At 45.6% G+C, this 23,027-nt stretch overlaps 2 protein-coding genes across 3 annotated transcripts in view; both read right to left on the reverse strand.

Moving 5' to 3' along the window:
- Positions 1-256: 256 nt before the first annotated feature.
- Rab11 (RAS oncogene family member Rab11) lies at positions 257-18,224 on the reverse strand. The gene is made up of 5 exons (XM_089549239.1): positions 17,954-18,224; positions 15,572-15,767; positions 11,285-11,478; positions 4,388-4,468; positions 257-1,710 (listed from the first exon to the last, which is right to left on the reverse strand). The coding sequence occupies exons 1-5, from the start codon at positions 17,991-17,993 to the stop codon at positions 1,568-1,570; spliced, it is 654 nt and encodes a 217-aa protein (XP_089405365.1). The 5' UTR covers positions 17,994-18,224; the 3' UTR covers positions 257-1,567.
- Positions 18,225-18,455: 231 nt separating this feature from the next.
- The window catches only part of LOC149340465 (centrosomal protein of 152 kDa-like), a 38,179-nt gene continuing 33,607 nt past the window's right edge, over positions 18,456-23,027 (reverse strand). For both annotated transcript variants that reach the window (XM_089549237.1, XM_089549238.1), the window contains exons 20-21: positions 20,858-20,924; positions 18,456-20,504 (exon numbers count right to left, since the gene is read on the reverse strand). In XM_089549237.1, coding sequence (XP_089405363.1) covers positions 20,125-20,504; positions 20,858-20,924 — 447 coding nt within the window. In that variant the 3' untranslated portion in view covers positions 18,456-20,124. The remainder of the gene's footprint in view (positions 20,505-20,857; positions 20,925-23,027) is intronic.

Consider the following 23,027-nt stretch of genomic DNA (forward strand, 5'->3'; position numbering starts at 1 on the left):
ACAATTTCAGTTCCAGTGAAGTGGCCCTACTTAACAGCTGAAGTTTACTAGCTAGTACAGAGCATATGCAAGCATGTGCAGAGTAGGGCGATCTAAAGGGAAACTGGACCCAAGATCCAAAGGAAAAATCCCACAAAGCGCACTACTCAGGACCAAAGCAAGCATGCAGCCGTGAGGCAAAAGGGACATCCAAGATGGCCCCAGATGGCACAGCGTCTGCAGTAAAAAAAAAAAAAAGGAACCAAAGCAGCAGCTCTATAAGCGAAGACATCGGGGACTTTATTGGTAATTATATATATATACACGGGATGACAGGGCCTCTAGGAGCACCAGCACTTACTGCCACGGCACTCGCTACACGACTGAGCGCAAAACACGGGACATTGGCCGGGGCAGCCAGTGCTGGTGCACCGCAGATGCATAGCAGTTCCTCGCTCTCGCACGCTCTCATATGGCATCCAAGAAATCGTCCATGCAACCAACGACGTCATCCATTGTACAATCATAGAAATACAAATTGATCATTTCACAAATGTTTCTTTCTCTTTCGCAGCGACGGCTGAATACAGAACACCTAGGACAACCAAGAAGTAAAAACAAAACTCGAAGGGAACAGACAGCCCAAGCAGGCAGCCTCCAGCAAAAGACTGACGCAACCACCCACCCAGCAGGAGGATTGCTGGGGTTAATGCGCAGTTTAGGACATTAACAGCGCATCTGTGGGGGGAAAAAAGAGCCTGGCACTTTGAATCATTTCAGCACTAAGTGGGGGGAGGGGGGAGCAGATGGCAACGTCACCTTGTAAGTTCAGAAACGACGCACCCGAGTTCAACCATGCCTCGCGCTGAGTTTCTTAAAGGCAGCAAGGAATAAAAGCTGAAAGCAAGCCGCTGAACACACTAGTCACTAGACTAGTAGTGTGCCCACCAGCACAACTGTCTCGACAGAAGTGCAGCAGTTAAATAAACAAATGTCCTCTTTATTCTCACAGCATACAGTAGCATCAATGGCGAGAATAATAATAAAAAAAAACGCCAGAAAAAAGAAAAGACTGGTCATCAAAAGAAAAAAAAATATTAGCTTGTACCTTCACTAGACGATCTGACAGTTCCCTTCACGCGACTGAAGGGTCGCACTGAGCAGGTGACTTGAATGCACCAACACACTCCGCTCCCATTGTAGCACAGTTCACAAGCAATGCTGCTTCAGTTCAACACTGAGGATGCCTAAACGAGAGCAACACTGGTGCCAAATGTAGCAATGCTACCAAAAAAGCCATTCCTAAAAGAGGGAAAAAAATGGTGGTAGCAGGGTAATCCATCAAAAAAAAAGCCACCAATTCCAGGAAGGCCACTGTTAAAGAAAAATAAGTCTGGGGCATATCTGGGGGGGCTGGGGAACGACTGTACTTTTTTTTTTTTTCGGAAAGAACAAAAGTGGAAAAAGAAAAAGGCCACAGTGCAGGAGCGCTCTTGTGCCTCCTCATTTTTTTTTTTCTCTTGTCCCTCCTACTTTACAAGGGCCCGGCGCAGCCAAGTGTTGGTGCTGCTTGTCAGTGCCTAGCGTGCTACTGCTGGCAGGCACACGACTTCTTGCGGTTGTCTGTTGGGTCCGTGGGGGCAATCGTGATGGGGATGTTGTCTCGAGACGGGGACGGGTCGTTGTCCCCTTCGCTCCGTATCTGCTTTTGTGACACAATGTGGTAGATGTCTGCAAAAGAAGCAGAGAGGAGAGGTGAAGTCAAAAAGGAGTTGAAGCACAAAGGCAGAAAGCCAAAGAGCACAGAGCATCACAACACTACAACTACGGAGACATCATGCTACATAGATGCTCTTTGGGAAGGAATTCTAAGCAAGATTTCAACCAGTACAGCTGGCTGGCAAGCAAGCCAAGGTCTTAAACTACAGGGTTTGAATAAGAAGTATTGGGAACAATTTTTTCCTGACACTACTGCACATCGCAGCGCGCTCACGCCGCACATGCGTGCTGGTGGGGGATGTGACCTTTAAGGCTCGCCAAGCATTAGTTGTCTACGAGCATTCGTTCAGGCTAGATCGAGCTTTTTGTGGATCCCTGTCAAGTAACTGGGTGCAAGCACAAAATGCAGTGAACGAATGAACAACGGACGCCATCAAATTTTGTGTTGGACTGGGGAAATGGGTACGGAGACGTTGGGCATGATTTGCCGAGTGTTCAAGGATGAAAGCATGGAGTATGGAGGACGAGCCCCGCGCTGGACAGCCGTCGAAGTCAAGAACCGATGACAACGTGCAAAGTGTCCATGAAGTGCTGAATTCAGACCGTCACTGAAGTGTACGAATGGTCACAGATGAAATCAGCATTGATAAGATGAAAGTGCACGGCATTATCACTGAAAATTTGGTGATGTGAAAGATCTGCGCTAAACTCGTCCCAAAGGTCTTGACGGATGAGCAAAACCAGAGGAGAGTATCTGTTTGCGAAGTCTTTCTGCAACACATTGAAGACCCCAGCTTTTTTGGACAACATAACAAAGGGAGACGAAACTTGGATATTTGAATATGACCTGGAAACAAAGTGCCAAAGTTCCGAATGCCACACTCCAGCATCATCTTGCAAAAAAAGGCTCGAATGAGCAAATCCAGAGTGAGAGCCATGCTCATCGTTTTCTTCGACGAAAAGAAGGTGGTCCACTACAAATTTCTACCCGAGGGACAGACAGTGAATGCTGCTTTTTACCTAGAAGTGCTAAGACCAAAGAGAAGCAGTCAATCGGGTGAAGCCAGCCACCGCCAGACATGGAAATTGCATCCTGACAATGCAACCAGCCACGCCCAAAGTCAGCTACTACTTGCTAAGAAGCATCGAGACCAACCCCTTTACAGCCCCTACTTGGCACCAGCAGACTATTTCCTAATCCGAAACATGCAATCCTCCCTCAAAAGACACCGCCATGGGACGCTAAGTACCGTCAAAGGAGTCTGCACGAGTGCCCTTAAGGGCCTTCCAGAATCCGCCTACCGGGGAGCCTTCGAGTCGGGGAAAAGTCTGCATAACTGTGTCCATGCCCAAGGGAAGTGCTTTGAAGACTTTTGAAGCACTATACCATTTTCTCTAATAAATCGATTCCCTCATCCGGTGGAAAGGTCTATACAGACACATTTGTTGACTGCAGACACATTTGTTGACTGCACCGAAACCAGCAAGCAGAGCCCTAAAGGCCAAAATGTGCTGTCATTTGCATCATTACTTAGGATATGCAGAACAATAAGAAGTTTACTGATACTTAACAAGAGAGATCATCTCTGCTTTCACAAGCTGTGCATTATCCTTGAGGAGTATTTTGGACGCTGTCTACAGCAAAAAGAACATTTTTCTACCCAGTCTATGAAAAGACACTAATATAATACAGTACAAATTCAGTGATACAAACACTTGATACGAATTTTGCGATGATACCAACCATCAAAATTCCCTAGCCAGAATACATTGTGCACCGCCAACAGTGAGCGGCGGGGCACAGCCCACCGCTCACTGCTAATTGCTATTGCACGTCGCTATTGCTAATTGCGCAGTATGCAGAGTGAGCAATGAGCAATGTGCATGGCCCACAAATTGCTGACTTTGCGATCGTCAGTAGCACTGTACGCAATGCGAGTAGTGTTCTGTGGCCGCACGATAGTGAATATGTAAATCCTATCAGCCATACACAGATCTGCGTGAATATATTTTCTATGCACCTGCACACCCAGCGAACGCGGTAGCCACATTTTCGTACCGACAGAAGCCTGCACGTCCTGACAGTCAATACACTCCATCAATTAAAACTTTGTAGACTAATCCAAGCTACGACCCGAAAGTACTTTATTAATGCTTCTGGAATTTTTCGCTTACGGTCAACGCCGACGATGACACCAGCTTTTGTGAGACACGGGACCCTTAATGCGATCACGTTAAAATCAAGAACAATCTGTGCCCTTTTAAGGCACGCTCAGGACAGCTTCATCCATCTTTTGTTCTTGGTAAAAAAATGCAATGGTTGCTTCAGCTCGCAGTGATGTTTGCTAAGTAACATAAGATGCACTGATTGCCAAGAAAATTTAATTTAAAAAGAAACTTTTTCCCTCCAGTCGATACTCGTGCCACAATGATAAAAAGTGATTGGGAATATAGTCTGGCCCTGGAGATCGATGCAGAAAAAGTGTCAGTGCAATCTGCTTGGCCTGAGGTCAATTTCTTCACCTTTTATTCATCAAACTAAAGCCTCTACGTGATGAGATCATAGTAATCTATCAATACAAAAGCCAACTTGTCCTCCGTGTCCATTCACAGCACTAGAGCAAAAAAAAACCAAAGAACAGCACTAAACCAAAAACAAGGTCGGAGAAAAAAGTTAGAAATGGCTCACCTGTTAATATTTGATGAAACGCCGCTTCTACATTCGTGGAGTCTAACGCAGATGTCTCGATAAAGGACAGCTTGTTTTTCTCTGGCAGAAGAGAGAACAGAGCAAGGTTAGGGAAAGTGATACAACAAAACTAATAATTCGTTCAGTTAAGCTTTGGTTAAAAACTGACCACTTTGATAAATGCGCACTCTCTACACAAAACTTCTGAAGCGATATGGGCTAAAACGCTAAGAGAACTACACCAGGACCAAAACAGAACAAAAAGTAAAGTCTATTTCAAGATCCTTGCCAAAGAATGAGATCTCATTGTGTGCCATTCTCACTCTGCAACAACAGTAGTGTTTGTCGTGTGCTCAAGTAAGGCAGGAGAAAAAGTCTACCCATAGACTCTTCCAGAGGTTCCGGTGCCCTTATTGACTACAGCCCCAAACAATAGTGTAGTGCTAAGCAAAGCTGAGAATGTAGTGACTTCAGGCACCATAATGCAGTGTCTAAGAATTTCACTTCACTGCTGCACTAGAAAGACAGGCTACTCCCAAGTCCCATTTGTTTAACAAGTGAATTACAAAGTTTGTATTTTGGCACCACAGCCTCATGCTGCTACATCATTCAAGAACTTCTTTCATGTTCCGAGATTTTTTGGCCATTACTTTCTATAATTCGTATATAGGGTCCATCAATTTTGAGTCAAAACAGACGTTACCCATTTCTTACGCTCATAGATTTCACAAATGCAGGAAAAGGAATATTTTTACCCCAAAACAGTTTCTGAATAAAATTATTTTGCCAAAACAAACTGAAGGAAACCAGCACAAACAAGCATGGTGATTATATGCAGAGAGTGGGCATGGTCAACAGTGATTTTAAAAAAAAGGGGGCAAACTTGGGTATGCTTGCCATTATCATGCATTTTGAATAAATAGAGAGCAAGTACAGTAAAAGCTTGTTAAAGGAACTATGTAATCAATTAAAAGTCACTTTTAAATGTGATCAATACTTAGAAATGATGCTTCTTTAAGAAGCATTCACACCAAGTATGAGTCTTCGGAACAGAGCCGGCAATTTATTATGAATTTTTAAAAACCGCGTCTTTTTAAAATTCGTGGGCCGGTTGGTGTCTTCGTAGTGACCGATTTTGAAGCTAAAACCAGGAAAATAGACGTCACTAGTCCTGTGACGTCAGCAGGCCACCATACGCTGTCACCACACGCAGCCGCGACGTCACGGGCACGCTTCCGGTAGCCGTGAAAATCGTCTGCTCGAGCCGCCGCGCGACCCCCTCGGGCAAGCGCGAGCCAGGGCATTATTGCCTTCCCGCATATGTTTTCAATTTACCTCTGCCGCCTCTTTCTGTCGGGAGTTCGGGAATGTATAGTTCGGGAGCCACTCGCAGTGCCTTTGTCGCGGTGACAAGCAAAGGAATCCGACGCGTGCCGCAATCCAGGAAGGCGAGGGGAGACTGGAGAGACGCTGCTGACACTGCTGCTGGGGTGCTGGGTGTGACAACCGGAAGTCGCACTCCAAACGTCAGCGAATGACGTAATCATGGGTGGGGCCTAGTCCCAGAGCTGTTTTCTTTATTTTTTCCTGGTGCTCCGCATGTAAGAGTTGAGGGGGGGAGAGGAGGAGCGCAACTTTAAATCGTCTATATCTTTGTTGTTATTGATGCTAGCTCAAAAATTCTTGCGCTGGGGTGACGAGTGATAGAATGCCTATCACTCATCTCTCGTCTGCTTTACGTAATCTCAATTTACTAAATTAATTTAATTCAAACTTAAAGGGACAGGAAAAAATGTTCAAATAATCTGGAAGTACCAATCCAGAATGACCCCCCCCCCCCCCCCTAAAAAAAAGAACCACTTGCATTGTGGTGAATTTATTTGGTGAAAGACTAAGCAGTCGTTGCCCAATTTTAAAGATGAGAACAGCATGGCAATCACTGCCTTCTTTCCCCTTTCCATCTATTCTTCACTGTGTGCATACAGTCAGAATCATCAAAGCAGAACTGCTGCAAAACCGTAAGGGCCTCCCGTATTGTTCACAGACGAGTTAAAGCTCCACCGCATCACACCGATCGTAAGCGGCACTGGCGCATGTGAAGAACACCAGCGACGTGCCAATGAGCATCCAAAAGAGCGCTCAGCTGGATGAGGTTGGCTGGCTGATGCTAGCTAGCAGACGCTGACTGCTCAAGCCACAGTTGGTGCGGTCTCACCCAGAGCAGAGATCAGAAAAGCGAAACTAAGCAGTCGCATGCAAGCCAGAGGTGTGCGAACGGTTATACAGCATGGAATTAACTCAGGGCTATTTTGACGATCCCCTGCCGCATCGGTCATACATGGATGTAGCCTATGAGGTTTGAAGTCTCAAAACGGCTCAGGCTATTAGGGACGCCGTAGTGGAGGGCTCCAAATAATTTTGACCATCTCGGGGTCCTTAATGTGCAACAGTACAAGGGCGTCAAGCATTTCGCCTCCATTGAAATGTGACCTCTGCAGCCAGGATCGAACCCGCGTCTTTCAGGTTAGCAGCTGAGCTCCATAACCACCGAGCCACCGCAGTGGCCTGACCTGTTCGAATTCACCAGAACAAAAGAAGACCCCTGGCGTCCGATTAGCAAGTGTCCTGACGCCATAAGCTTATATGGCCGACAGCCGGCACCGAGCCAGCAGTTCAATTACCCAGATATTCGAATAAATGGGGCCAAATTAAACGGCTTGTCTGAATCTCCATGAGTCAGGCCCATACAGCCAAAGGGAGGCTTACTAGGGAGTCATGTGTGTCAACAAACTGCACTGCATTGAAAATTTCCCGGGCTATAAACACCAAACTAACTATACACACCACACAAAACGTACGCCTTGTAACTTTTGCTTTGCAAAACTGTGGCAGCTTATTTTCATGTAGAAATGACAGTTAAACCTAGATGTAACAAACCTCCATGCAATGAATTCCTTGATATTACAAAGTTTGTAAATTTCCCAACGCTGCCTCCATTGAAGCAGATGTATATTGCAGTGGTTGATGCTGATATAATGGACTCGCAACACCGCCTATCTGCTATCTTGCGCCGAGTTGCTTGAAATTTGGCCGAACCAAGCGGAAGTGTCACAACGATAGAACTAATGAACATGAGAGGAACGTCTACAATCGCGACGAGCGACTATAGCTGAAAACACGCTGTAGCCAGTGCCTTTACGTGGCAAACCCAGCAGTCTTCGTGGATTTTGCGAATGTAGTGGCACACCACGTGGCCACATGCTCAAAAACAACAACAAAAAAAAAAAAACAGGACATGCCGAAATTACTCGATGCAAATGTGCACTTTTTTTTCCGGAAAAACTTGCCTAAAATAACATGCCCGTTAGCATCATCTCAGAGGTCATTTGAAATGAAAACAGACTTAGAATAAACAAGACATCAGCTTGGGTACCACTTGATACAATGATGCCTATAAAACATCCCGTCAATGCATCTGTTCTAGATACTCGCTTTCACGATGTACAGGGTCAATCCCACTTAGCGTGAACACGGCTCCGCGTGGCACCGCACTACGCGCAGCGCCCGCAGGAAGCGGCGGTGGATTCTCGGGCAGGCGCAGAGAGCGCGATGGGCGGGGCCACCAGCGTGTCGTCTGCTACTGTGCGTCGTCTGCTGTGGTGTAGAGTATCGCCCTTCCCGTCTGGACCTTCGAGGAGAGCGGATGTTCCTTTCGACTCCTCTCGCGAATTACTCGCGCCTGCCGACATTACCGTCGTGCTTAAGCCCTAACCGCGCCTGGCCGCACCTCCTGCCTGCCCTTTGGATGAGCTACAGGAGCCCCGCGCACGCCCAGCGCCCTCCCGCCCCTACTAGGGCTTCTCCACCAGCCGTCAGTCGCTTAGGCGGCCGCGTTCCTACTTCAAGTAGGCCTCCCTACCCGTCGGCCACTTCGGCGGCCGCGTAGTCGACACCTACCAGGACAGCCTCACTGGGCCACCGCCGTCAGCTGCAGCGGCGGCGGCCCCTCTTTCCTGGTTACCCCCAGCAGCTGGCACAGCGGACACCGGTGGCGGCGGCCTGCCCACCCCATCAAGGATTGCCGTGCTACACTCGGGTGTGAGAGAGGCCTACCTGCTGCCCTCTGCCCTCCCCACGTGCACTGGTGTGCGCGGGGCCTCATCGCGCCGCTCATCATGGCTGTCTCTAGCGACTTCATCCATCCTGCTGCCCCCATGGTGCAGCCTCCAGCGGACTACCCAGGATAGTGCTCCTGCTACAGCCCGCTGGCCCTCACGGTGCTAGCTTCCTGGTGCCACTGCTGTGTTCACAGCCCTTATGTGCCGGTAGAAATGCCAGTATTCAGCGTCCACCGCCGCGCTGCTACCTCGGAGCGGTTACCTGCAGTCATCACCTGCTGTCGCGAGGACCAACCCACGTGACAGCTGCCTGCTGACAGCCCCGGCTGCCATGCAGTCCTTGCTGCGCCCCTGGCTAGCCTTACGGCTGGTCGGAGGCCATGCTGCTTGCCCCCAGCAAGCCCCTGACGTGCGCGCGCCACTCCCAGCGCGCTGCCGTTCATCTCCCCTTCCCTGGTGCAAGCTGCACCACACGTGAGAGGAGCCCAGTCTTAGTGACGACCACTGCACGTGTGCCGCCTGCGAATCCCCCCCATCCCCACATCCCCACCCCGCTCCAAGCAGTGCCCCCATTCAAAGGGTGGCAGAATGAGAGCATGTGTGCTGCGTAACGAGCATTTTGATCGGCCTTAAACAGTCGACGGTTTCCTATTAGCACATCAGGCAAGCGATCTTCGCTGCGATACTCTACACGACAGCAGACGATGCACAGTAGCAGACGACGCGCTGGTGGCCCCGCCCATCGTGCTCTCTGCGCCTGCCCGAGAATCCACCGCCGCTTCCTGCGGGCGCGGTGCCACGCGGAGCCGTGTTCACGTTAAGTATGACTGACCCTGTACTTGTTGAACTTGATTAAGCCATGCCATTGATAAAAACTACTGTAAGAGATTTACAACTATCAACTTGCCAAAAATGCTGTTCTAGGAAAAGTAAATGACATCCACTAGTTTTGGCACAGTTCCTACAGCTTAGTAAAATGAGAACGTGCATTTTCTTATGTGTATGTCGGTGGAAATTACGTTCAACCGGATTTCCGATTGCCTCAGCGTGCCAAAAGACAGAGGACCCTACTCTCACGTCAAACCCAGTGCAACTAAAATGTAAAAAATGCTGACAAAAAGTAAATTTCTAATTCAATGCAAAAAATTCAGGGGGCGCTTTGTTTACTTTTTGCTAACGACTGTGTTATCTTCCGTGAACTAAGTGACGCTAACGATACTACGATTCTGCAAAATGACTTAACTGCTATAGTGAATTAATACTTGGCTCATGGAACTCAATATTAAAAAATGCAAAGTCATGCACGTATCTCATACAGATTGTGGCCTCATGACTTACCACCTAAATAACACTGCTTTGGAATCCGTTTGCGCTTACAAATACCTCGGAGTATATATTATGAGTAACTTATTGGGGGCTAGTCACATTAATTATATCATCAATAATGCTAATCGCATGCTAGGTTACCTCCGCCGTAATTTTTCCAGCTCTCCATCTTCCCTTAAATTGCTGCTTTTCAAGACACTGATATGCCCGAAACTTGTATATGCATCATAAGAATGGTATCCTGCTCATGTTACCCTAACCCGTTCTCTCGAACTCATTCAAAATAATTCCACTCGCTTCATCCTTTCTAATTACAACCGAACAGCCAGCATATCGGTCATGAAAAACAGCCTTGAGAAAATTTCACGCTTAGCATTATTTCATAATGCTTTTCCATCATTCCATACTGCATAGTGAACCAAATCTAGAACCGCTCTATCGCTCCCATTGCGTTGAACACATTTACAAAGTTGGTCTGGATCGCTGCAACACTAAAGCTTTTTTTTCAGTCACACATTCCACTTACTTCTCGTGAATGGAACCACCTTCCTGGTGAAATTGTGTCCATTACTAATAACAAATTGTTTCGAAAGTGTTTAGCTAATATTGTAGGATTACGAGAACATTGATTTATAATGTTTTGATGTACTGTATGTTTAGGTAACACTTAGCTAACATTGTATAATTAGGAGCATCTTTTTTCTTTTTTTTTTGTAGCATTTAACTGCGTTTCTTGTTCTTTGTTGTATAATTTAACCACTCCCCTCTGTGATGCCTCTGGCCCTGAGGGTAAATAAATGAAAATAAATGAAGTGTGGTGAGGCAAAAGCCTAAAGTGCGGTGTTGCTGCTTGTGTCACTGATGTGTGGTTAAGATGTTAAGGTTCGCCTCTAAGAGTGGAACGCAACAGCATCTTGCAACGCTGCCAGAGAGTCCACAGAACGCCACTGCCCGCCACTGCCCGTTCGGCTCTCCTCTGTGAATTGGTTTTTGAGGAAAGGAAATGTATCTGTCTCCCATGTCTCGGTGGACACCTGAACCTCGCCCTAAGAGAAGGGAAGATGGGAGTGAAGGAAGACACCGTGCCTTTGTTCATTCCAAACTATCGAGCTGGCATGGTGGAGTGGTTAGCGTGCTCCTCTCGCACTCCAGAGATCCTGGTTTGATTCCCGAACTCGACAAATTTCCTACTCTGTTTATTTATTTATTTATATATTTATATAAGTTGGAGCATCACTATACCATCCCTTTAATTGGTTGCATGGTTACTAGCCAAAGTACAATTGGCCCCCGTTTGAAATTTGCGCACTGTGACGTCACGACCATTTCAACCAACTGAAAAGAGTGACATTTGTCGACAACCCCTGCTTACAACGATGAAGCATTAAAGGCTGCCGCCTTGAAAAAAGGAGACTTAAAGGAGCAGAGAAGCAACAAAGGGCAGAGCACTGACCAGCGAAGGCCTTTGCCTCGTCAGTGGGCACAGCCCGGAGGTGTCGGAGGTCATTCTTGTTGCCCACCAGCATGATGACTATGTTCTGGTCAGCGTGGTCCTTCAGCTCCTTGAGCCAGCGCTCAACATTCTCGTAGGTCAGGTGCTTGGCTATGTCATACACCAGCAGGGCGCCCACAGCTCCCCGGTAGTACCTGCACCCACAACACCAACCAGTGCATCAAGCCACACAGCAGTCTCGCAGCAGTAACAAAAATATACAATGCATAGGCCACAGGAAGCAACACCGTGGATGTTAAACACACTTGCAGGCCCTGAACAATAAGTTATCCAACTTCGCGGGTATAGTTTGCACTGCTTCTTTTCATCTCGTCCTCTGCCATGAGGCATTGCTCCTTGAGAGGCAGGACATGGAAGACTGATGTCATGCTGGTCATGGCAGAAGCATGCCCATAATGCCACTTGCACAAGTGCCCATGCAGATGCTGCATTGCTGAATTGGCGCCGGCGCCAATGATTGAGCACAATGATAAGTCTGGCATGCCTGACAAGCTTTTTCAGTAGAAGCATGGTCCTTCTGACATAGCCAGACTAGATGTTAGGTTGGGTAACAGCGGTGCCGCATCCAGAATAACGATGCCTGATGATTGGTCACTTGCTTCCCCCCCTTCTGTTGCATTTGTCACGATTTGCCACACCCAAATGAAATGAAAATTAAATGAAATGTCATAAAGTGCGGCCCCTGGAGTCTGGCTTCCATCACAGTTAACTAAAATCGGGTAAACAGGTAAACCAAAGGCTTGCTTATAGCCCTGCCAACCAATACTTTTTTTTTCACAAGCTTCTACATTTCCTACAAGTGAATTAGCACCAACGTCAGGCTGCACATCACACACGACACTTGCTGTAATTACTGGTAAGGTGTCCCCTTTTGCCTTACACTCACTGCCTGCACACAAATTCAATAATAATCATAACATATTCCTGTACTGATCGCTTTATCAGGAAATTAAAAGCCTCATGCCTTGTGCCATCAACATAGGCAACACTGGTTACCTGTGTTGGGTTTAGTCTTCTCAGCATGTTTGCACTGACATGAAAAATTACCCCCTACAAAATACATCAGTGCCCATTACACAACACACTTCTACCAGACAGAGGACAAATTTGTTGCACGACCGCTTGCCACCACTAGTCCTGCTACTATTCCCGTAACTTTCAATTTCCTTGAGCAAATGGCACAAAAATCTTGCACCAGCCAAGATGTCTGCCTTCAGGCATTATCCCCTCTAGCAGACTTGCATGAGCCAGGCTCGACATAAACAAACTCATTCCTGGCTCATGACGAATTCAGCCTGTGCATTTTCTGGCACAGTGTCCAGTTTAGGACAACCAGGGCTTGTCCAAAGCATTTTTTGGTTTGCCGACAGACGGCAGCACAGTACTAAACGACCATTTTGGTATCATCTTTAGGGCTGTGCGGATAGTGCTTTTTCGAAACCTTATCAAATATGAATAGTCTACCTTCAGAACCAAATCGAATATGAATTGCATATTCGTATCGTTATTCGATGCTTGTGTGAATATTGGTAGAAAATGTGATGTGAAACACCAAAGCAGTAGCGGCAAGGCTATGCCTCATGGAGTTCAAGCCGCAGCTGTCAAGAGACAGCAAGAGCGATTGCCAATAGGGGCACACAGCACAAGTCAGTCCTTCAATGCCTTCTGTTACCGATGATGACGAAGGGCAAACTAGTGCAACCTATCAGTCAGTGAGAGGGATGAGAGTTATAAGCCGTGGCCTCCAATTGCGGGCTTGAAAGTAATGCTTGCTGAAACTGGCTGAGCCCTACAGGATCGTCTAGTCCTGGAGGCCGTATATTTGAACATTATAAATGATGTGACCTTAATGGATCACGTTGCGGCACTGCGTATGCAGACCAATCATGGCAGCATGCTGTGTAGCGTCAGAGGGGGCCCTGTTTTCAAAACAGCCATCGGAGAAAACTACGGCACACCCAACTGAAACTTGACTATTATTTGAGAACTATTAGAAAATTTGAGCGTATTAAATTCAATATTCAAAGATTTAAAATATTTGCACACCCCTAATCTATCTCAAAAAAGAAAAAAGGAAAGAAAAAGTGCGCATCAGGGCTCCTGGTGTTTTTCCGATTTTCAATATATTTGACGCATCCTGTGTGGCAAACTTCACAGCTGGGCTGCATTTTGTTGATACGCAAAGTAATTTAAAATTTCCAGTTTCGTGGCTGCTAATCGGGGTGTGTGTGTGACGTCAAGAACTACCAACCCATTGATATCAGCTCTCTGTTGGTTGAAGAAAAACTTCAAGCTCATTATAGGTCATTTCAGAAAAATAATGATTGAAGTTATCACTTATTCACTAGACTCGACATTCATGAAAGGTTTTGCAACTGTATCAGTGATGTCATTCGCTGGCCAACCGTGATGTGTGTTTGTCAAAACCCAGTTTTTTTCAGTTTTCTGGTTTTTGCTGTTTTATACAATATTTTGCGCATTAATATTTTGAAAAAGTATTCATCTCAAACAGGAGAGGGAGGTGCAAGAAATATGATATCGCTAATGCAAAATTCCAGAAAACCCTCCAGAGTTGCCCTTTAAGGAGTGTTCATTTCTATGCAACACATTGTATTGTAAAATTATAAACTCAACAGAGCCTGACCAGAACAGAGTGCACGTGCAATGAACAAGATGACCATTCCTCCGTGCCTGCAGCCTCAACACAGTGCAAGCAAGAGGCGTGCAACACAGCTATGTGACTTATCAGCAAGCAGACACCATTCCACTCCAGCCTACAATGTCGGGAGCAACAAGTGCCCGAGATTGCTGCACTTCACTGCCATACGGATGCAAGCATGCTCCCACTGCGGCTAGACTGCGGCTGCAATGAAGAACTGCTGGCAGGCAATCTAAACTCTCCCTAACTCCTCGAAGCTCCGTGAAGACACGAAAAAAAAGAAATTGCTTGGAGGTAGAAATCTAAGCACTTGGAATTTGAGGGGAAACATGCAAACGAAGTCGTATAAACAATAAGATGTTAAATGACTCGCGGAAGTCTTCTTCGCATAACCGCCAACTTTTTTTTTTTTTTAGTGGTATCAGTGCAAAAAAGGAATGGGGACAACAGAAGAGAATAGCAGGACGAGACTTCTGTAACTATTTAATAACCTCAAGTATTCAATGTACCACGCATTAAAATGAATGAATGAAAATCACGAGCGCTCGTCGTGTCCCATAATCTTAAGCTGTCCCTGTTCCTTTTACGCTGATGCAATTAAAAAATACACTGCCATACAACTAGCTGAACCTGATGTTTTTTTTTTTGAAGTGAAATGCAGAAAGACATTTTCTCAACCCACAATTGTTTTAAAATTAATGGCCCTGCCATGTCTTTCAAACGGAGGGTACGCTAGGCAACAAGGTTTAATTTCAGACAGTTGCTCCCATGGCAGTGTTACCCTATTTCATCAGCAGCAATAAAATTCATAAATTTGGTTGTCATCACAAAACTGCACAAATTTTTTGAAGTACAGGGTCATTTTTTCCCCAATTATAAATAGAACCCCAACAAAAGGGTTCGTTAACAAGTATACTAACCTGACAAATTCACACACACGTTGCAATATAATACCACTTTTTGGCAATTACTTCCAGGCTTTTCCCCTTACAGGCAGCTTCTGAGCTGCCCAGTGAGACTATGCATGGGCTCTGGTAACGCCCATTTTTGGCGCATTGGCACATAAGCACGTTTGAACTGTCTGGTAACAACAATCAGTACAACCTTGGCATTTATTTTGTTTTCACAGTTAACTGGATTTGTTAGTTTCGAAATGCCATATATTCTGCCCATGGCAGTGTGCTTGTTGCGGGGTGCCCTTCTGGGACACCCAAGCCAAAATTCAGGACATGCTATTACATGAAAGCAGACATCAGCTGACTATTCCACATTTTGCGAGTAATGCGAAACACGCTTCTGGTCTGCAGTATTGTGTGCATATACACCGATGTTTTCTCTGAAACATTCGCAACACACAAGGTATGTACACATGGCATTGATCAATGAAGCAATACAGAATAAGAATTGAAAACGCACCTTCTCGCTGAAATTTGAGAAATTCTGCTTCACAACAGAGGGAGACAACAATTACCCCAGAACAAGAACTTTCTTTTGCAGCCACTTCATAGACACATTTAGCAACTTTTAGTCCAGAGCACACAGAATACCAGATGCAGTGAAATGCTCACGCGCTGGTGATGGCGCGGTAGCGTTCCTGTCCTGCTGTGTCCCAGATCTGAGCTTTGACTGTCTTGTTGTCCACCTGGATCGAGCGGGTGGCAAACTCCACACCAATGGTGCTCTTGCTCTCCAAGTTGAACTCATTTCGCGTGAACCTTGAAAGAAGGTTGCTCTTGCCAACACCAGAATCTCCTATCAGGACCACTGCAAAGACAACACTCAAGCAATGAACGCTTTCTACTAGTGCCTGTTTCACTGCATTCAAAACACACATGGCACAAGTACCTTCAAAATGCCAGAAACTGCTTCCAAAAAGCAGTTGGCGAAGTGGACCAACAGAGGTTACTTCTTTACAGTAAATAAATACACCTTCACATAGAGCACCACAGTTGCACAAACATTCAGAACACTTCGCATGGACGGCTAACTGCATCAACTTCCATCACCACTGCACTCGCACTGCTTCAAGAACCTGGTGCTTGTACGTTGCAGCTCATACTGCCCACGACAGTACAACCAGCAACAGTACCTTGCCATTAGCACAATACAAGATTCCACATCTGTTGTTATTCCATGACCTGCTTAACTCTGGAGGACTGACTTATCAAAGATAGCACATTCACTCCCTGCTGAATGACTATGCACGTAAAACTACATTTCACACAAGTTATTAATGCACGTCAGGTACACTGTCAAAAATATACAGCCCAAAGGGTTTGCTTCCGGGGTATGCAGGGTTGCTAATGTTCAAAATCTCTTCGAAGGTGAGAAAAATTTGTGCTCACTCAAGAGCTGGAGACTTTCAGAGATGATAAAGAGCCCCACTATAGAGCTCAAAAGTTAACCGTTGGTCAGGCTGTTCACAAAAAGAAGTGGGGTTGAATTTCTTACATAGGCACTGCCAAAAGCTGCAAAGGCCAAACCATTGTCTTATTACTTAAGGCAAACCACTGCCTAAAGTTACTTTCCAAATGCTTGAGAGACACCTAAACAAGCAAGAACTGTTCATTTATGAGGAGAGGCACTTTGAAGAACATTGAAACACCCACAGAATGATTACTGACGCAGCTGTGCAGGATATGAATCACGCACCTTGGATTAGCACACAAAGCACAGCGTTTGACACTGCTACACAAATTTAAAAATAACAAATCGAATTCCAGATATTCCGAAGGAATGAACATAGCAACCATTTAAACTGATGTATCATGCTTTATTACACTCGAAAGAGGTGAGCAGGCAAGTTTTAATAGCATAATCCGATGCACAGCCCTTTTTCGGGCCAACCGGTCTTTATCAAAAAGGCTGACCGTGTCAGTGAATGCCCGCAGATAGCCTAGGTATGCAATATGACAAGAGCGCAGCGCTGACGTTTCACCTGTTATCTTCGGCGATACAGCTGGAATTCAAGTAGTGCTGGGGGGAGTGTAGCCCTCAAACCCTAGGCCGCATCAAAAAACTCGTCTCTAACTCAGCTTACGGACACTAAGCATAGCTGCCGGTAGAAACACCGGTTGCACTGACCCCCAAACTACAGCCTTTCGAATACTTGGAATTACACAGCATTTGGAGGCTCGAACAACGCGGTGGGCGGTAACGTAGAGATGCGGCTGCAGATATAAACCCTGCCATCGCGTCGTACCGTCTAGACACCGGACGAAACCGACAAACGTCCCGACTGTTTTCCTTGACTCGCGTCCTTGAATGAGCACAGGGGGAAACTGTGGTTTCCCGGTCGACAGTACTGGTGCAGTGTTTCACAAGCGCGTTATGTGGCAGTCCGCAAAAAATGCTGCCCACGGCCACACGTACCGTACAGTCATCTTCCGCTCAGGATGACATCAACACTCGGAACCTCGACACGCATACAACGTCAAATCCGAGACGACTGAACTAGGCTTATGAACAAGTAGGCGTTGCACATCATCGCTACCCGAGCAAACTAAGCGCTTAGGCAAGTTAAGGTTCAAACTAATGCAAGAACAAGTTGTGACCGGTGTTGTGTCTGACCAATAAAGACGCTTCAATGATTGAAAGAAGCTTCGACATTGTCAAACAGACTGCCGACTACAAACGTCACTGCCTCCTGTCCGCTCCACTAAAACAAGGCAACGGCAAAGTGAAAAAAATGTTTCACTACAGAAACGTTCAACAGTGAAATGGTCAAAGTTCGGGCAACATATCGGCGCATAAAACCACCAGAGAAACGAAAGAAATAAAACTTCGTCCGCGAAATTAAGCCTATGGAAGCCTCACCCAGTTACCGACCGCTAGGAACTCCGGCAAACAGGGCTAAAAACGTAAGTAGCAATTTGAAAGCACAGGCAAAACGCGAAAATTAGGCACTGGATTTAACTAACATCAGTGACTAGTACGAAAAATGGGCTTACCTTTGAAAAGATAATCGTATTCGTCATCTTTATTGGCCATCCTAAGCCGCTGACTCCTCTGCCCCACTGACGACGAGTGAACAATGAGGCTGAAATCAGCTGGAATAAATATCTCACGGTGAGGAGGGACCTCTCAAATCATAAACTGCACTCCAGATGAACGCACAGCGCTGCAGAGCCCGCCGATTATCACAGATATAATACCCTCCAACAACACCCAAAACACCAAGATGGCTACGCGTTCGACGCCCCCAGATTCTGCGCACTCTCCGAACGAAACGGATGTGCACGACCGGAAGTTGATTTCAAAGTGCCCGTATGTAAATAGTCGCACGTGAGGAGCCGTCACCAGCTGATGCCGGCGGTCGGGCACCAGAAACTTGATTTAGAACGGTAAATTTCTGAATTTCAGGCTCCAGCTCGGCTGTTAATGACGCGCATGCTCTACAAAGCTACTGGGCCTAGGGTTGTGGCGCGAAAATGAAAAAGCGATAAGGAAACGTTCTGCCATAACAAATTTATTTCATTCGCAGCGTGCCAAAAACAGCGGCTGTAAAAACGGCACCGTGTAGTAGTCCGCTTTTGACAAAAACAAATGCAGGACACACAACAAAATGTCAAGCAACCAAGCAAAACAAGGTGCAGGATCTCCGCCACCTTTTCAACGGGGTAAAATACCGTGAGAATTGATTTTGTATATTAGTTGCGTTTTTTACTGAAACAAACGCCCCGGTCGCTCTCAACATCGAGTACTGGCATACAATAGAGTACAACCAGCGCGTACTCGAAAACGAATACATAAATACTGCTATACTAAATGTTGATATGCGAGATGGCAGTGAGTGAAGAAAACAAAAACTTTTTCTTTTTTTTTTTTGCATTGCAAACCTCTTCGTGGCTTACGTTACCAATGTAGTACGACAAGTATAAGGTAAAAAAAAAATGTTGCAGTTGCACTAAAGCCTTACGAAGTGCACTTTTCAAACTGCAGTTTTTACTTTTTTTCTTCAAGGCCTTCGTTTGCTTCATATTTAACAATGGGGCAAGATCGTAATGGCAACAAAGTGAGAAAACCCGTTTTAATAAAAACAACAGTTAGCCTGGAGACAAACTACACTTCCCCTAACACCCAAGTTCTCACAAAGCTGATGCTAGAAGCCCACGATTTGCCTGATTAATCCACCCAGTTTTGTCCATACATAAAAACTTATGCTTGTAGCTCCGTCGACATTAAACAAATAAAATCACTGAAAAAAAAAGCAATAAATAAGGACAGATTGAAAATCAGTCTGTGCATAAAAACACCACATGTCATGAGCTTCATTCAGTGCACAGACGTAGCACAAAAAAAAAATTTCAATTACATACACAATGTCAGCAAATAGTGCCACATACAGCTTTGTCAACAGCCCCAATGTGGAAGGTATAGGGGAATTAGCATGAACACAATCCCCAACAGTATGCTTTGTGAAATGTATACAGCTAAGTGCATAGGAATGAATGAGCAAACCGTGAACACCATGGAGAAAATGACAGCAGAGAGCTAGATGTGAATAATTGTAATGAATGGCACAAAGTTAGCTTGGCATTGGACTCATAAAATGCAGTTATGTGAACATATGAATGTGACCAAAACCAAAAAACAATTCTCGTCACATCATACCAAATGGCAACTGGAAGGGGGTGTAAGAGCACCAATGCACTGACAACAGCATGTGCATGATGAACTTAAACTTCACTACCCAATGCACTATGGAACCAGAATAGGAACTCCTTATATGACAAACACACAAGACAAATCATTTCTCTCAAACTAACAATGAAGCTGTTTACCTCTACATACAATGTCCTTATACCGATAACACACACTCATGTAACACAACAATACACGGTACGATCTTCCTAAAACATTACATATATACACCAACCGCACACAGCGCTGGCTGCAACAAAGGCAGCCACCAGTTTGTACTTTCAGGCGTTACTTGTCAGATAGCGTGGCACTTATTCAGAGGCATAATTGCCACAGGTGGCACATGAGCACTCAATGCCCTCCCGAAATGCACGACATTGTAACAACCCCATGATCAGTCCATTCAAGCAAAACATGACCCTTAATCTCAATACACGCTAGATGACACCTGGGAAGCCAAGCTAACACCGAAGCTCGACTACAACATTTTGATGGGTGACGGTGGCGGCAAAAACACACTTCCATCCGACGTGCCAAAGAGGTCCAATTCTGGCGGCTTCGTGCGTGACTTTGCTATTGAGTCTTTTGTGGTCTTGGCGAAACGAGGCGGTGGAACTGTATGCGAGTGCTCAGGTTTCTTAGAGAAAAGTCTTTCTGGAGGTGTTGTCCTCGGCTGCGGTTGCAGATGCTGTAATGGTGGTGTAGCTGGCGCCCTCGGTGGAATGTTTTCAACGCTCTGTGACCGCCCTTGCTGTAAAGGTGCATGTGTGAGGAGGTACTGATGATAGCCCCGAAGGAGCTGGTGCATCTCGCAACTTTTGGCCTTCTCTGCTTGCTCCATGTAGCTGCACACGTCCTCTGTGAAATTAGCAACAAAACTGCTTGCAACATACTGCTCGCATATTCTCTTCGTACAAATGCAACAACAGCTCTGCAAGAGCATGCATTTAGTCACAAGCTCAAAAAATATGTTTGCTTATCTGAGTTTCATTTGAATGCTGGCTCTTTGAAAAAAAATGGCATGTGAGGCTCAATATTAAAAAATTAAGTGAGTTTACAAGTCAAAAACAGTGTCAAGATTCTTTCTCCTCACAAGCTTCACACATTCACTGCATGATAAAGTACATTAACCTCGTCTTGCCCAGCATGCTTGGTGGAAAGAGCAAAGGAAAACGCCATGCATTAAAGCATGACCTGCTTCCAGCACTTACTGTATACTTTATCGAGGCAGTCCACAAACCATCTGCTCCATTTATCCATCATTTCCACCATGTTTTGCTGCAACAAAGAATGAACGCATAATAAGCATCTCAATCGGATTTCAACAGCGCAGTTGTGTTCATAACAGAACAGATGGCGACATCACACACCGCAGAATCACCCAAAGCACAAGCCGTGAGGCTAAACAATTGCATAAAAACAGTATTTGGCCATGCCATAAGAAATAACACTACTAATCTTCAATCTAACTTGTTTCCATCAAAGCCTCTTCATATGAACCTCAAGCAAGCAGGAAACCCCTGCCTTCCAATGATCCATAAGAACATCGACGAGAATTTGACCATAATAACAGCTTGTTCACTTCTGTTTCACCGTCAATTATGTGCACTGCAGTTAGTTTAACTGTCCTTCTGTGAGCTCTCTTCACAAAAGGTGAAGACAGGTGCTGACAATCCCAACCTAGTGTCCTGTCCTCACTATGTGTTCACTAAAATGCTCTGCACGCCATTGCCTAATACTGGAGGGGACACTTAAACTCTACCTTGAGGGTATGAAGCGAAAACGTTAATGGGTTAATGCCCATATATGCGGATACTGTCATTCTCTACTTTACATTCATAGATTTCTGGGAGTCCTCATACCACTCCTTTCGCAGTGGTGCCACGGTTAAGCGATGCGCCACTGCCCTATGATGGCAGGTGCTGCCACCGGTGGGGCTTGTGCGACCCAGGTTGCTCTTCCCGAGCAACCTCTCGCAACCAACCAACAACTTAACTGCCACCTGCCACATTGAGTGGTTTGCTCGCAATCCAGTGGGCAAGTTGTGATGATGCCACAAGGTCACGTGACTTAGATGACCCATCTGCCCCCTAGGTTGCTTCTCTGGGAATTTTTTGCAGATTTTTCACTCGCGTTAATTGATACTGCCGCCGGATTCGACACGAGGTCCTTAAAGGTGCACTGAAGAGGAATCTGAACTTGTCTTTTTGCCGTGGGAACTTGATCTACACGTTCCTAGCATTCTTAGAAACTGCGACTTATTGCCCTGTATGGACGATTTCCCAAATTAAATCGAATTAACGTCCGGCTCCCGCCCTTTTTTTTAAATTCTCCCTCGTACGATGGGCGGAGTCAACCAACGTGTGGAGTGCCTTTCACCCAGTCCCGTGGCGGCTTGCCGCTCTGCCATCGGCGGAGTAATACGTAGTAGTCCGTAGTAGCAAATAGTCCGCGTGTTTCATTTCTGCGGGCTTATTTTGCGGCTATATTATCTGCGAATGAAACTATTTATTCATGGAAACCTAAAAAACAAAATAAAGCGAAAGCAAAGCCTCCACGGAGCTGGCTGAAAGGAACTTCACGCGTTGGTCGACTCCACCCATCGTACGAGGGAGAATTTAAAAAAAAGGGCGGGAGCCGGACGTTAATTCAATTTAATTAGGGAAATCGGCCATACAGGGCAATAAGTTGCAGTTTCTAAGAATGCTAGGAACGTGTAGATCGAGTTCCCGCGGCAAAAAGACAAGTTCAGAATCCTCTTCAGTGCACCTTTAATGCTACTGCACTAAAAATAGTCCATTCTACCTGTTCTACTTGGATAGTAACTCAGTGCGACACCACAATTCAGTGGCAAGCAGAGACATGGCTAGGGCTGGACCATTCAGTCACATGGTTTCAAATTATACTTTTCATTTTTCTCTTCTCAATGTCATTTATCGATGCTAATTCACTTTTCATGCCTCAAAAAAGGCTACTTTGCAATGATGAAGACAACCAGTGTTAAGTGTGCAGCCAAAACATGTCCAAAGTCTCAGCTGCTATGCTCACAAGAGGTCAAGCGTCCTTGTCTGACATTTACCATCCTTTTTTGTAGTTATTACTGGCCTTTTATTAACATTTATTTTGATATTTTATTTCTAAGCATGTGCCACAAAATTAAAAGCAGAATTTTCTGCTCTGCGAAAATTTATTGACATACTTTCAAGCCACTGATAAAGTGAAAAGAGCTCTAAATATGAAAGCCTGTTGATACATGTGATAAGAGCAAGCTTATTTATATGAGGTGTGCAAGGAAAAAAATACATATGCAGCCCATCAAGTTTTTTTTTATTTTGGCCAAGCAGAAAACACAGGGGGGAGGATTTGCAAAGAAGTTGGTAG

Source organism: Amblyomma mixtum, chromosome 6 (assembly GCF_055824585.1).
Source record: "Amblyomma mixtum isolate Tamu chromosome 6, ASM5582458v1, whole genome shotgun sequence".
Taxonomy (NCBI): Eukaryota; Metazoa; Arthropoda; class Arachnida; order Ixodida; family Ixodidae; genus Amblyomma; species Amblyomma mixtum.

What these genes read in the sequence shown, in the direction of transcription:
- Rab11 (XM_089549239.1), bottom strand. Translation starts at nt 17,993, where the DNA reads ATGGCCAATAAAGATGACGAATACGATTATCTTTTCAAAG. An exon ending in ATACGATTATCTTTTCAAAG is followed by an intron (nt 15,768 to 17,953) that starts GTAAGCCCATTT and finishes TTGTCTTTGCAG; the next exon opens with TGGTCCTGATAGGAGATTCT. An exon ending in TACCGCGCCATCACCAGCGC is followed by an intron (nt 11,479 to 15,571) that starts GTGAGCATTTCA and finishes TTGTGGGTGCAG; the next exon opens with GTACTACCGGGGAGCTGTGG.